Source organism: Sitodiplosis mosellana, unplaced genomic scaffold (assembly GCF_009176505.1).
Source record: "Sitodiplosis mosellana isolate CC-2019 unplaced genomic scaffold, AAFC_SMos_1.0 Smas_scaffold_20, whole genome shotgun sequence".
NCBI lineage: Eukaryota > Metazoa > Arthropoda > Insecta > Diptera > Cecidomyiidae > Sitodiplosis > Sitodiplosis mosellana.
Window position 1 is genome coordinate 946,066 of NW_022595262.1, and position 14,725 is coordinate 960,790.

The 14,725-nt window shown below is 37.6% G+C and overlaps 5 protein-coding genes across 7 annotated transcripts; 1 reads left to right on the forward strand and 4 right to left on the reverse strand.

The window, feature by feature from the left end:
* Nucleotides 1-3,081: 3,081 nt before the first annotated feature.
* Nucleotides 3,082-10,921, reverse strand: LOC129568486 (PAX-interacting protein 1). Of its 2 annotated transcripts, none has more exons than XM_055446435.1 (18): nucleotides 10,216-10,921; nucleotides 9,264-10,121; nucleotides 8,950-9,201; nucleotides 8,488-8,874; nucleotides 8,205-8,337; nucleotides 8,075-8,124; nucleotides 7,892-7,969; nucleotides 7,635-7,820; nucleotides 7,493-7,564; nucleotides 7,300-7,431; nucleotides 7,037-7,233; nucleotides 6,785-6,957; nucleotides 6,609-6,715; nucleotides 6,013-6,261; nucleotides 5,524-5,925; nucleotides 4,625-5,450; nucleotides 4,321-4,543; nucleotides 3,082-4,243 (listed from the first exon to the last, which is right to left on the reverse strand). In XM_055446435.1, the coding sequence occupies exons 1-18, from the start codon at nucleotides 10,297-10,299 to the stop codon at nucleotides 3,658-3,660; spliced, it is 4,995 nt and encodes a 1,664-aa protein (XP_055302410.1). In that variant the 5' UTR covers nucleotides 10,300-10,921; the 3' UTR covers nucleotides 3,082-3,657. The 2 variants fall into 2 exon arrangements, with proteins under 2 accessions (XP_055302410.1, XP_055302411.1); XM_055446436.1 differs by having other exon boundaries at nucleotides 8,488-8,868; nucleotides 10,216-10,876.
* Nucleotides 10,922-10,925: 4 nt separating this feature from the next.
* LOC129568503 (NADH-ubiquinone oxidoreductase subunit 8) lies at nucleotides 10,926-12,102 on the forward strand. The gene is made up of 3 exons (XM_055446483.1): nucleotides 10,926-11,087; nucleotides 11,265-11,749; nucleotides 11,843-12,102. Exons 1-3 carry the CDS (start codon nucleotides 11,051-11,053, stop codon nucleotides 12,002-12,004), a joined length of 684 nt encoding a protein of 227 aa, XP_055302458.1. The 5' UTR covers nucleotides 10,926-11,050; the 3' UTR covers nucleotides 12,005-12,102.
* LOC129568507 (protein FMC1 homolog) lies at nucleotides 12,090-12,450 on the reverse strand. Its single transcript, XM_055446486.1, has one exon. The coding sequence runs from the start codon at nucleotides 12,448-12,450 to the stop codon at nucleotides 12,142-12,144; it is 309 nt and encodes a 102-aa protein (XP_055302461.1). The 3' UTR covers nucleotides 12,090-12,141.
* LOC129568501 (SRR1-like protein) lies at nucleotides 12,090-13,567 on the reverse strand. 2 transcript variants are annotated; one of them, XM_055446481.1, is made up of 3 exons: nucleotides 13,491-13,567; nucleotides 13,204-13,356; nucleotides 12,090-13,141 (listed from the first exon to the last, which is right to left on the reverse strand). In XM_055446481.1, the coding sequence occupies exons 1-3, from the start codon at nucleotides 13,550-13,552 to the stop codon at nucleotides 12,454-12,456; spliced, it is 903 nt and encodes a 300-aa protein (XP_055302456.1). In that variant the 5' UTR covers nucleotides 13,553-13,567; the 3' UTR covers nucleotides 12,090-12,453. The 2 variants fall into 2 exon arrangements, with proteins under 2 accessions (XP_055302456.1, XP_055302455.1); XM_055446480.1 differs by having other exon boundaries at nucleotides 12,454-13,141; nucleotides 13,448-13,503.
* Nucleotides 13,568-13,597: 30 nt separating this feature from the next.
* On the reverse strand, nucleotides 13,598-14,692 carry LOC129568504 (actin-related protein 2/3 complex subunit 3). Its single transcript, XM_055446484.1, has 4 exons — nucleotides 14,552-14,692; nucleotides 14,222-14,392; nucleotides 13,951-14,146; nucleotides 13,598-13,886 (listed from the first exon to the last, which is right to left on the reverse strand). Exons 1-4 carry the CDS (start codon nucleotides 14,555-14,557, stop codon nucleotides 13,729-13,731), a joined length of 531 nt encoding a protein of 176 aa, XP_055302459.1. The 5' UTR covers nucleotides 14,558-14,692; the 3' UTR covers nucleotides 13,598-13,728.
* Nucleotides 14,693-14,725: the final 33 nt, after the last annotated feature.

Consider the following 14,725-nt stretch of genomic DNA (forward strand, 5'->3'; position numbering starts at 1 on the left):
CACCAAAACCCACTTCCAGAATCGGGAGCAGTTCTGAACGATCCTGAGGATGCACCAAAACCCGCTCCTAGAACAGTATGCATTCGTTAAAGCGAAAAAATTACTGCAAAAATCGGGCAAAATCGACCAAAATGTGATCATATCGGTATTTATTTGTTTAAATGATAAAAAAATGTTAAAGTCGGTCATTATTGGTTATTTTTAAAACCGTGGTTATCCCCTAGAACGTACTTCACCGAACAAATCGATTATTAATTTCGTCTTAACACAGCCGAAACCCTATTTTGTGGGTTTTGTTGCTACATACTGGTGAATATTTGGGAGCTCAAGTTTTTTCTTGCATTGGCGATAATGCACCGAATATGCAAGCTGGTTTGAGAACTGGCACCGAAAAATACCCGCAAATTTACACATTCGGTTGTGTTCCTCATTAAGCCCCCAAAGCGAATGCGGCATGATGAAACTTCAGACGAAAGTTCGGATGAAAATTAAAATGAAATATTCCTGTCTTTCATTTATATTATTACTAGCTGGACCCCGCCCGCTTCGCTGGGCATAAAGAAATGAATAATTAAGAAAATATTCACTGTTTAAGTACTGCTATTACGTGTTCAATACACTCATCAATGCAGTTCCGAAGCGTTGCCGTCAAAATGTGCGGCGTTGTTGGTTTGACGTTTGATCAGGACTATCCCTGCAAATACAGTTGCATTTTGACACTTTTCAATGTTTTGTGGTATTGAACGTAACCTCCCTTTGATTCTTCACCAAACCGGCGTTCATAGCAACTCTTCCTTATCTTAACACTTTGACGGTTCTTCACACTTTTTACCTATTTCTGTTCTTTTGGGACTCCAGAGCCCCATATGTACTTCATATGAAATCTGGACTGTGATAAGAGATAACAAAATAGTGTCTGAGGCAAAGTTGTAATACTCGAGGTTTGCTATAATTTTGCTGCAACAAATATTGCTTATCTCTTATCAGTTACGCGAAAAAATGATAAGAAAACATTCGCCCTTTTCACGGTTTTCTGCGGTTTCTCGCGTATTCCGCAAAACTGATAAGAGATAATGAGATGGTGTCTATACCAAAGTTGTAAAGTAGCTTAAGTACTACAACTTCGCAACAAGCACCAAGTCGTTATCTCTTATCAGTTACGCGAAAAGCCGCGAAAACCGTGAAAAACGCGAATTTTTTCTTATCATTCTTTCTCAAAACTGATAAAAGATAACGACTTGGTGTCTGTAGTGAAGTTGTATTACTTGACCAGAACTACAGATTTTCCAAAGACACCATCTCGTTATCTCTTATCAGTTTCGCGAAAAATGAGAAACTATGAATTCGCGTTTTTCAAGGGTTTCGCGGCTTTTCGCGTAACTGATAAGAGATAACGACTTGATGTCTACGGCGAAGTTGTAGTACATAAACTATTCTACAACACTGCCACAGACACTAAGTCGATATCTCTTATCGTAGTCCAGTTATAATATAAAATAGCCATGGGGCCCTGTGATCCCCAAAGAACAACAGCGTAACATGTTTTTCGGAAGGCTGTATTTTACACATACTCACACATATGCATATGTGTATATGTCATTCGTGTAGAGAAATGTTCAATCTATACAATGAGACTTAAATCCGGTTGGTTTATACACTGTTTAGTACTTTTATTCACCTTTGAAGTTCGCTTGGGGCCCTGGATTCCCCAAAAACCATCATAGTGTTAAAAACACTATCGACGATTTCGAACATCAAAATTGGCCGGCCTATGGCCCCGTGTTTCTGATATGCAGAGTGCACCTGCACACCCCCGATGATATACACACAGATTCGGTGTCCCCTAGAGACTCTCTTCCTCTCTCCCTCTCACGCGTTTCGCGTTCGTTTCGTTTCTATGGTCTCACTTCTGCACGCGCGCCTCTTCTTTTTCCCAACGCATTCTCTGTATATGTGACTGATGAGTTTTTAAATTTGTCTAAATATTTCAAAACAAACGATTGTAATTTCTCACAAATTCAATAACGAATTCAGAAACATAATAATATCACAAAGAATATCTGGTTTTTTGGAAAAACAGTTCGAAAAACAATAGGAAAAATATCACTTTTTTTAAGCGCTATAATTTATTTTTGGAATGTCCAAAACGCATGGTGAATAGTTATAAATGATCTACTTGAGGTCCCGAACACATCAACACTATGCTCGTATGAGCTATTTCTGAAGGGTATTTGCGCTCGGAAATGGCATCAAAAGTAAAGTTTATTTGCTTAATTGCGACGACTGTCCGAATTTTATTATATTTCGCTTTCAAAATATGAAATACCATGGGTGGTTCAACTTACAAACCTCTCCCCTACCGATAAAAACACTAAAATGCGACCACAATTCCTCACCCCAGATGTCTCAAATACAAGTGAAGGATAATGCAATCAGCGACCATTTCTTCTATTTTGATGAACTGACTACAGTATAGGGTATTTTCAACTCAATACGTAGAATTGCACAATGTTGTATATCAATTCATTAGAACGAACGCTAAATTATTATTTTCCACTTAAATCCCACTCACGATTCAGAATTTAGTTTCTTTGGCAATGTATCATCAAATCTGTGATTGTGAATATGTGCACACGTTTGTTCCCATTCCAGGCAAATACAATATTAGGGATGCGTATTGCGTAACCGCCCCACCGATCTCACATTTTGAAAGCCAAAACATCAAATTGACCACCTCCAAATGTCAAAAACCTCCAGAAAACTAGTTTCCGAGTGTAAAAACGCTTCTTAGGCTTACTCCATATGTAGAACGTTGTAGTTTGGTCAAACTTCATTATTTTTACGTATAAAAATTGTAGAATCTGCTATTAGCCAGTGGAATATTTGTGTTCGACATATTTGCCGGAAATATTGTTGATAGCTATGCTAGTTCCAAATTTATAAGTACTATTTAATCGAGCTCTTCAAGGTCATCGTCCGCTAGTTTATTTGTCAAATCATTTATCCTTCTGCAATATTTGCGCTTAAAAACCAATTGTTAGATTCCATTAACGATCATAAAGATAAATGCCAGATTCGGTATGAGGTTTTTAAATAGAATTTTTTTATTCTTTCATTTTTCTTCTATAAGAATCACTTTACAAAAAAAACTAACTTATCGGTAAGCCAATTCGAGTGGCGCGCACATACACACATTCGTTTTGGTCTTTATTTGGAAAATAAGATTGAATTCTACATCGAATAACATTTGATAACTAGAAATTCACAAAAAGATCTTAACCACTTTGAATGGGATTTCGATATTTTTTTTAAATTCCCTTTCTGAAACGCTGTGAGTAAAATACCAAGAACAAACGTGTTATTTACACCGGACAGAACAGAAAATAAAACGAGTGAGAACAATTCTATGAATATGTGATTGGCGCAAAAAATATAGGATCTTCTTCAAATTCTATAAAAAATATTTGCTGCATTTTCCGATTCTTTAATATTAAATTGAATTTACTGTAATTCCTTCCAAAAATACGATCTGCAACCTAGTTTTCTTGTGTTCCTTTTTGATTTTGACATTTTAAATGCTTTTTTATACTTTTTCATCCAAACGATAGTCAAATATTTAGAAATTCTGATGATTGCTTAATGACACTGAAGTCTGCATTAATTCAAAGCTTTGTCAAGTTTTTGTCGATCATACGTTATGATGTGAGGTTCAAACTCGACTTTTTGGTGCATTATAGCAGCGAGCACGAGTTCCGTGGAACAGATGAAACGGTTTGATTTGCCAACCTTCATTAGGTCAAGTACCAAATGGAGATCCTGCGTGCATGTCAATATGATGTAGCTATCTGGCTGTTGATTATTTGTTTGGGAAATTTGTACGGCCGTTCGACGTTTAGTTTCCACATTGCCATCACAAAACTCAATCAATTTTACGACATCTTTATGCTTGGGTCGGACACTTGGTGTTATGAAAAACGTTTTACCAGAAAACAGAGTTTTTCGTGTTGTTGATTTGATCACCTCTTGAATGTCGCACTTGTACAGTTTGCGGAACTGGTCGTCGTTCAGAGTGTATTCGTCAGGTCGAAGGAATTTACCCGCTTTTGCACTATCCACAATCCATTTGCTGCTGACAATATGATCAACTGAACACAGTGCAAGCATTAGCTTATATGTTCGTACTAAATGTGTTAGCACGAGATGTGTTGCTTTATCGGGCTCCACTATTTCGCCACCAAGCGTCCTATATAAACGAAAACCAAACTATTATCCACATAATCATATAACTTAGTGCAAATATTGACGGTCGATTCAACTCACGTGACAGCATTTTTAAGTCCATCCAAATTGTCAACTTGGGAGAAAACGATTTTAGGCACTTGTTCAGGTTTTTCATTGCACACAATTTCATCGGGAAGAATTTCCAACGGTTCATATTTACGAATTTTCTTCGGTTTTGGTTCATTTGATGCCGGTTCGTCCTGAAGCCGTTTCACCCGTTCAAACAATTCCGTCGTCAAGTTGATTGGTGATTTCCACGCATCTAAAACCAAATTGAAGTTAGTCAATGAATAGTTAGTGAATTCATGAGATTTTCTTTTTAAAAGCGAATAGGTCAACTTACTCATCAAATGTGCAACCAGCGAGTAATCGATTCGAAGTGGTTCATTGAGACTGTACTGTTGATACTTTTGTTGCTCATATTGTGACATATGGCTTAAGTTCCCTTGCAAAATGTCATTAAGCCAAACGCAATTCACCACCGGTATATTCCAATCCTTTGCTCGTTTGTATTTATTGCCTTCGGGCTTCTTACAAATCAAAACCGAATTGTGCCGCGAGAAATATGGCGTTAGCAATGCCCCCGACTCTTCAACCATTTGTTTTACACGTGAACGTTCATCACCATCAAATCCAGATACGGAGATGATGTGCTTGGTGGCGGGTCGTTGTGTACCAAATGTGCTGGGCATTGGAAGATGAAGCGCTTCGGACGGTGGTTGAACTTGAGTCCGTAGAATTGTATCGTTCAACCAATATGCGGTCACACAGCGCTTTGAATCACGCAGGGCCTGCATGACAACACCGTGCCGTTGTGTACGACAGAGAACATGTGTTACACGTGGACAATAAACGGTTTCCACGTCACCGCCATGCCGCTGAATGAGTTTTTTCCATTCCGGTATATCGGACGGATTTGATTCGTCATATTCCACAATGTAGAAAATACAGCCCGTCAAAAACATTTCGGCTGGAAGTTTCAGATTTGGATTATGACCATAGAACTGTGGTCGCGGCAACGAACGATTCGGACTGAATGGAGGCGATTTCATACCAGATGGTGACTGTAGAATCACTTGTTTACTTTTGTTCAATGGAATTTGTGGCGGTGTTCCGTCCACTGGTGATGGCTGTTGCACCATTCCAGGCACTTGAATTGGTGGCTGTTGCTGTAATTCAAAGTAAAGTTCAATGAAAATTTTCAATTTGATTGTTATTTACCGTAAAAATATGAATTATTACCGGATCGACATTCCCATCTGGGAATGGCTTCTGCGCTGTAACTATCATATTTCCTTGAGGCATCGGCTTTTGTCCGGGAGGTGTTTGCTGAATTTGAATACACTTGAATTGAGGGGTAGGAGCATTTGGATCCACTTGAAATGGTTGTTGTGGCACGGGTGAATTGAGCTGTGCAGTCATCATACGTAGCGTTCCGGCCGCTGAATGGTCTGCAATAGATTGTGCATCGGTTGCTTGCATTGGCATTCCGGCACCATTATTTCCAGTATTACTGAGCCGACTATTTAGCATGTGTGCCAAAGCAGTTTTTGTCTTGTTCATTTGCACCTGCGTCGTTGTTCCGTCAACACCCGGCTGTTGTTGCACAATTCCTTGATTTGGTTGTTGCTGCTGCTGTTGTTGCTTTTGTTTTTTAGGGAAAATAACTTTTTTAATACCATTTCTAGCGCAATGCATACTTTCAAAATGAATGAATATAAGTTTGTCTACCTGGTCAGCAGTTTCTGCGAATGGTTTTTGAATGGGTACCACCATGTTTCCTTGTGGCATCGGCTTTTGTCCAGGAGCTTGTTGGGCCTGCATGCGTTGGAATTGTGGAGGCGTATTTGGATCATGGTATTGCTGCGGAACAGGAGATTGTTGTGCTGCAATATTGCCGCCAGGACTAGCAATGGTTTGTTGGGAAATCGGACTCAGACCAGGCGCTGCACTTCGCACTAACATCGGTCTTTGTTGTTGCTGTTGCTCAAATAGATTCGAAGAAATGATTAGTTTTTTCTATGATTTCTGTGATTCGTCAAAGTATCACCCTCTGTACTACATACACTTGATTATCACTGAATGCACATTTTCTTACTATCTCGTATACATCAATATCATGTGCTAATCGCATTCATTTCAAAACTTTTGCTACTTCCAATTAACATTTTTTTGTATTGATTGGCAATTAAAAAAAAATAGAACAAGGATTAACTCGAACTTTCAAATGGCATAGTCTTTGACAGTTTTGCGTCGTATATGATTGAAATATATCTATTTGAACACATGCTACAGTGAAATATTGATTGGAGTAGATTGGTGTTTACCTGTTGCTGTATCCATTGCATTGGTGTACCAGGCATTTGGGGTCGTGCTATTACACCGGGAAGTTGGGGTCGTAGTTGACCACCAACAGCATTGCCTTGTATAAACCCTGTAGAAAAAAATATATCATTCATTAGATTCATTTATCATTCCCATATAATGAAAAAAATCGACAAACCTTGCTGTTGTTGTTGCTGCTGCTGCTGCTGTAAGAGAATGTTTCGTTTCTGTAATTTGGCCAAATATTCAGCACGTTGAACTGGTTCAAGTGTTTGTAGATGAGCATGTTGATGAGCATCCAAGTGGATCAGTTGGCGCTGTAGACTTCGTTGATTGCCAGGCCATTGTGCTCTTTAGAAGCACCAAGAAGAAAACCATTTCGATAGAATATTATTTTTTATTGGGCATAATCATAAAATCTGAAACTTACCGAGCCGCTCTAATGAATTGCGGTTGTCCGGGCACCTGTTGTCCTTGTTGCGGTGGCTTTTGCTGTTGCGGAGACAACGATTGCATTTGCATTTGCATATTACCGTGTTGTGGAGACTGACTTGGTGTGAGAACGATTTGCTGGTTTTGAACGTGCATTTTTTGCATGAGTCCTTGATTCTGCATCATTCCCTGGACCTTTGAACGAAAGGAATGTTTGTGTTATATACGAATTTTATTTTCAAATGTATGCTCTATCATTACTTGTTGAATCGGTGGAGTTTGTGATGGTTGTTGTCCTTGTGCCTGACTCGCTGTGATCATGATCGTTTGGTTATGCTGCTGAGCCATTACACCTTCTGGATGCTCAGTGTTTTGCATATTTGGAAATGCCATCTGAAATATGATAGTATTTTATCATTTGCTTTCGATTATATCATTTTGCATTGGTTCTTACTTGTTGATTTGCGCCCGGTGATTGCTGGATCAACTTTTGTTGCATATTTTGCATTTGTTGGGATGAAACATTCTACACAAAATGACGACAATTAAATCGTGGAAATCTAGCTCAATCTATATTTTTGGTAGAGTTAATTTACCTGAGTTACATCAGCGTTTTGGCCCATCGCTTGTTGTTGCTGCTGTGTTTGCTGCTGCTGCTGTTGTTGCAAATACCAGCTTGCGGGTGCTCCGGTAGGCGTTTTGACCATACGCTGATTTGGAGACTGATTCATCATTGAAGTACCTTGACTCGGAGATGTTTGCACAATAAATTGTGTTTGTTGCTAAATAAAAATCCAATTTCATTTATTATATTTTTCCGAATCGAATTGATAAAATAATTTTGTTGAATTACCTGAGGCGATTGTAATATTTGATTCTGAGGTGGCTGCTGTACAGACGAGTGAATAACAATTTGTTGACCTTGTATTTGCTGAAATTCATTTCAATACACAGAAATTTTATTATTTTTTGAAATCACGCGATTTTCTTATAATACTGATTGAAGATCAGTATAGAGTGAGGATTATCCTCTTACCATGGGCTGCTGTGATGCATTCATATTTCTTTGTTGCTGTTGAATTAAAGCTGGAAATAAAGTGATAGAGTTATTGCATAAATTAGCCTCAATCCAGTAGTATGGAGTTATTTTTTCTTCTCACACTCACCGACATTATTTCCCTGCTGCTGATTGGATGTGATAATTTGCTGTTGTCCCGACTGATTTATGAACACAACATTTTGGTTCAACATCGTTTTATTTGGCCCTGGAGACTGAACTATAAATTGTTGCGTTTGTTGCTGAAATCGGAGTCACAGAAGTTTTTGTTATTACAGTTTTAAAAAAAGCAATGAAAAGAGATTGCTAGAAACTAACACTATTCAGTATTCGGTGAATGATAGTGAATAGTATTCTCTATAGTGGAGATAATGATTGTGAGAATATCTTACCTGCATTTGTGGTTGTTGAACGTTGTGAATGACTTTCATTTGCTGTTGGTTTTGATGCACCGAATTGAAATTGGTCGGTGTTCCTGGTGGTCCAGCATTCATGAACTGTATTTGGCCGCTCTGATCAACAATCTGTTGCATTTGGTTAGCCTGATGTTGTTGCTGCTGCTGGGATTGAGATTGTTGTGGTTGTTGCTGTTGGATAGGTTGGATTTGAATTTGATTTTGTTGCTGTGTGGCAATATTTTGCACATGAGGCTGCACATTTTGTAGTCCCTGGAGTGGCATTGAAGTCATAGCTTGTTTTTGGTTCATTAATTGATTAGATTGATCGATTTTCACTTGGCCCATCATCTGCTGTGTCTGCATAATTGGTAGTTGCTGTTGCTAATATTTCAATAAAATATAGACAAATTTTTCGTTGATTTTACACGTAATCGAGATATTCAATCGAATACTCACATTCTGAAGAGATTTTTGAGGCTGAGCCACTTGGAATTGTTGGATTTGTGGATGACTTTGTTGTGTCGATTGCATTGGAACATTTGAATTATCCATTTTGAGTGGTAGTTCTAGTTGCTTTTGCAACAGCTGAGAATGAACTGGAGTCGTTGGTGTCGATGGGGTAATTGGTTTTGTCACTTGAATCATGGTCTGCTGTTGTTGTTGTAGTTGCTGTTGTTGTTGCTGTTGTTGCTGATGTTGCTGTTGTTCCTAAAATATATTTTTACATCAATAAAAAACTACAAAATATTCGACTAGATTCAGAAACATACCATCTTTTCCCGAATAGATTGTTCCATTTTGTTCGGTTGATTGGGCATTGATTGGTTCATTGTATTTCTTTGCGCAGTCTGCAAATTGTCGATTGGTTTGGATTGATGTGTTTCCGATGGTTTTGATCTGGTCTCCTCGGCAATTATCGGTGGCAATGGTGTGCTTGAAGTAGTAATTGAATTGGTTGCACTTGTTGTTGAATTGGCGATACTTTTGGTGGTCATTTGTAGCGTGGTATCCATTTGTTTTGCAAATAATTCACGCACCGATTTTGTTATTGTACGTTCTGGTTTCTTCTCTTCATCTTCCGTTCCCATGATTTCTGCCAGACTTCGATTGTCGTGTTTAACATTTTGAATGGCTGGTTTCAGTCGACGCGGATGATATGGTTTTGGATCGATCAATTTCTGTTCGTTTAGGCACTCGTAAAACCAATCGGGGGACACAATGCAGAATTTGTCCGATTTCAATTCCATTGCTTTGGTATAAACATCACCGTTCGCTCTGCCACAAACTAAGTGTGTGGTTTTTGGTGTGAAATATCTTTCGACACGTCCGCCGTGAAAAGTGATCAGTCCGTATAGTCTTTTACGATCATTAATGCCCAGTTCCGTAAAAGCAGCAACAATCGGTGTGAATAAACCATTTGGAATTGGATGATAGATTTTTGGACATACCAAACGGCCAAGTCGAACACATGCCTCCACCCATTCACCAGTCACACTTGGAATATCATAAATATCATTCGCTTCACCAATTTCTTTTTCATCGAAACCCGCACCGCACAGCAAATGTGTGATATTGGTGAACATAATTTTTGTCGAAGAAGCACCTCCATTTTCCAGCAGCTTTTGAATCTGATGAATATATATTTAGAAAAGAAAAACGAAAATCCCTCGTCAAAGTGTTATCGATTTGTTTTTGTAGCTATTCAATTAAACAAAATGTTACCTCTGGTTCAATTGTTCCGGTCACATAGTATTTCACATCCTTAAATAGGTTACTCTTTACATGCTTTTCTGTAGCTGCACTCATTTTCCCTCTCACATATACACCACTTGATTACGAACAATTCAAAAATAGAAATTCTTTTGGCTATTTATCTATCCAAAATAGCTTTACATGTAAACATTCATTTTGGTTCCGAGTCCACTCGGAGTTTTTTTTATCGAAGATTTCCTTGATTTATCCACAAAATGTTGAACAACAAATAGCTACACGACCAATTACATTGAAAGAAACTGAAACAAAATTGAATGCTAAACAAATCGAAAATGAACAAAATTCGAAACGAAAACAATGTTGCTTGGTGCACTGTGTGAGAAATGCCGCCGCCATTGAGTAGCTATTATCTTGGTTTGTGTGCCTTTTTTCATCTGTCTCTTTCGCATGAACAGTTCATTATACAGTTGGCAACAGTGGATTTCAACTGTGTTGTTATTGTTCGATTGTTTTATTTTTCATCGGAAATCTCTTATTTTAGCCACGAATATTCGGTCCATTCTACTTTGTTTTTCCATTTAAAAATACAACTTTAGATAAGAGTATTGTATTAGAAAAATTATTATTCCAAAGTCGAAAGTGCATTGCACAATGTTCCGGAAAAAAAACTACTGTAAACATTCAAATAAACGACTGTCAACGAACTGTCATCGTGTAAACAGGGGAAATGTGAACTGTCAGAACGAGTTTTTTTCTCTCATCAGTCATCGTTAAAAGTCATTCGCAAAAGTAGGGAAAAAATTGAACAAAATTTAGAATAAAATCGATCTCTGGAGACGAAAAAATGTCGGCGATTCGATTATTCTCGGTGGCTCGAAGTGGTAAGGCTTATAATTTATCAATAAAATCAGTGGAATGTGCACAGAACCAAAAATCCAATCGATCAAAGTGCATGTTAGTTTTGTTTGATTTAAGGTTAAGCGATGTTATGTCATCAGTTTGTGTTGAACGACGCAAAAATACAAATTGAACGGAATAAAATTGGATTTTATTTTCAGGATTGAGTTTCGTAAAGCCACAATTTGCCATTGCATCTAGAGGATACGTTACTGAAACAGGTCTATCAAAGCCGAGCGACAATCAAGAATTGGCAGATCCACGACGAACCGATGAGGGTTACATCTACGTAAACAATGTCGAAACTGACATGAGCTATGAGGCTTTGACCGAACGTGCGAGTTCAACCATCTTTATGACAGAGCTTATTCGTGGTATGGGCGTTGCATTAGGCCATTTCTTCAAAGAACCAGCAACAATCAATTATCCATTCGAAAAGGGTCCATTGAGCCCACGGTTCCGCGGTGAACATGCACTTCGAAGATATCCCAGCGGTGAAGAACGTTGTATCGCCTGTAAATTATGTGAAGCTATTTGTCCAGCTCAAGCCATAACCATTGAAGCTGAAGAACGATCTGATGGCAGCCGAAGAACCACAAGATACGATATTGATATGACAAAATGTATTTACTGCGGATTTTGTCAGGTTTGTTCGCTGAATTATTTCGTTTTTTGTTCTGTTTTCGTTTTCAATTTGATCGAACGGTGTAAACATGTGTTGTTATCCATCAAATTTTAGGAAGCTTGTCCCGTTGATGCTATCGTTGAAGGACCCAACTTCGAATTTTCAACAGAAACCCACGAAGAGTTGCTATACAATAAAGAAAAATTGCTTTGCAATGGAGATAAATGGGAATCAGAAATTGCTGCTAATATCTATGCCGATCATTTGTACCGCTAAAAAGGGACGGAAATGTGAAAAACCTCTATTCTGAGACGGTGAAAATCAATAAATTCTAGAATTGTTTGAAAAAAAGAAAAAGCGATTTTCGTGCACAACTACTTTATTTTCAAATTAAACATGATTAAATTAGTATTTTATTTTGGATCATGTGGTAATTTAAATCCAACCATGTCGGCCGTTTCTTCGATACTTCGTTCGCCCTTCCCCTTGTATACCGTTTGAATTTCGGCGTACTTTCTCAAACTGCGTAAATAGCACAGATAGGTTTCACCAAGGAATTTCATCTCCTCTCTTGCTTTGCAGAGCGTTTGGTCGGTTGTTTGGTGCTTCTGGAATTGATTGGTGATGTACTTAAAAGCCAACGATTCCTTGTTCAAACGACCACTCAGGCTGCTTAAGCGCAATTCATTCAATAGTGATCGATACAATTGTGAGCCAGCCATATTTTAAATCGATAACTTTTCAACTAGAGCAGTAGTGATTAATTCCAAATTGTCTGATTCGTATACTGGTTCTTCGGTCTCCTGACTCCAAAACTCGTTTGACACAGCTTCGATGGTAGGAAATTGATGTACAGAAGTATCGTTGAAGATATCTGTAAACTTGAAATCGTTTGTCAAGTCAATTTCTTCGCAATTTGGCTGAAGTTTTACGATAAATCCAGCATCGACAGATAAAAATCGACTTGGTATAGAGTTTAACAAGTTTGAAAAACTATTTCCAATATAAATCAACTGCTTCAGTACGTCGACGTTCCAATTCTTCCAGAGTAAATTGTTTATCAACTGTTTTGGACAATGTGGCGCATAAACCAAGGTCACTCCTTCTATTTCAACTTTTCCCTCAACGTTGTTCGCAGCTACCGAACAGTTTAGTGTTTTTAGAATATTCACTTCTGACCTGGATAAAATTGGCTCGTGAAATACAATCGAATTGAATCCGAAGAGTTCTTTAACTGATAAAATGAATGCCAATTGATGTCGTGATATTGAACACTCGCTAAAATGTCCAATTCCAATGCAAACGATTTGCTTTCCTTTGCTTCCAAATCGATGCAATACAGATCGAAGTTTTGCAATAGCGTTCTCGTAGTATGTTGACAATCGTAGGTCGGTTTGTGTCTCGTAAATACGCCTAAAATTATAACCAATGTTATTTAATCTAACTTGTTATACAAATATTGAGCAAGAATATACTTTATTACTGCTTCCTCATCAACAAAATCTTCTTCACTTGGTTTGAATATCGGATTTGTTTCCAATCGTTTATTCGTATGCTTTTTCGTCTTTCTGCGTTGTGATGTAACCAGCGTAAACGAATCTTCCTTTATATTTGAGTCATTTATCATACTAAATTGAACAAGCAAAATACAAAATTTATCAAATAATAGTGTGTTTAATAAAATAAAAAAAATAATGAAAATTGCTGTGCAAAAAATACAATTTTCTTGAAATATTTAGGGGAAATTTAGAAACTTCCATACACACGATGTCTTTCCTCAACATTGACAGCTCTAATGAAAGAAAATATTGTACATAACCTCATTTTGAAAATGTCAAAACTTCAATACGAACAAAATAAGAATGTGAATTAGTTATGAATTTCGAATTTTATTGATGATTTTCTTATTAAACGTCTTAAATGCTAAAATTTGTGAGGTTTTTTATTTCTTTGACATAATCATTTTATCATATATTCATTATGCAGCAGATTATTTGCATTTATTGACCAAATCCACCCAATGAGTGTTCCATGAATCTCTTCTTGGCGAAACAGGTCCACCATTTACTCGGCTTGCCATCGGGCGTGTTGAACACTTTTTCAATCAACCGGTTTCCAGTCTCTTGTCGGATTTGTGTCAAATATTGACGCAACAAGTCTGAAAAATAAAATCAAGTGGTTACTTTGATTGTTGCAAAATTAATAGATTTACTACTACGTACCAGCCTCGTTTGCTGAAGACGGTTTTGGATAAACCGAATTAAGTGGGAATCCTGCGTCTCCTGGAATATCAAAGCGACTGATAGCTAACGAATACAGTTCCTGTTGAGCCTGGCTCTTGTTGGCGCATTTTTGAAGCTTTTTCAAACATTCCGTAATGTACAACGTAATGTAAATCATCACACGATCGATTCCACTCTGTAAATATAGTGACGATTAGTTATACTGAACTGAGAGACTATCGACAAAGAGAAAAATGGTTTGTTCTCTCACCTTGATTTCATAAGTGCGGAAAAAAATGTTCGCTTTAAAATAGTAGATCGTTTCATCGATGATATCTTCACCATTGATAATTGGTGCTGGGCCCCGAGTCTGTGTACGAATTGGCAGTAAAGCGAAACTGGACAAATGATCGTCCACTTTGGGAATTTGCGAATGATAGGCCTAAGAAAATCAAAAACAGTTTAGAACAAAAAATTAGTCCATTTCTTATTCATCTTTTTTTTCAATCTCAATTTCTCTTTTTTCGGAATGAATCATTCATCGATGACACACCCCGGTTGGTCTATTTTTCTTTGTTAAAATCTATGTCATTTCACTCACTGGCATTTTTTATCAATTAAAATGTTGGCTTTTACGAACAACAGGTTTTAAAATATTTTCAAAAATTATAAATTAGTTTTATGATTTAGTTGTGAAAAAATGAATGAAAACAAATCGATCACAAATTGCACCAATGACAGTTCATGTAAACGTAAACTTGATAGCTAAATACAC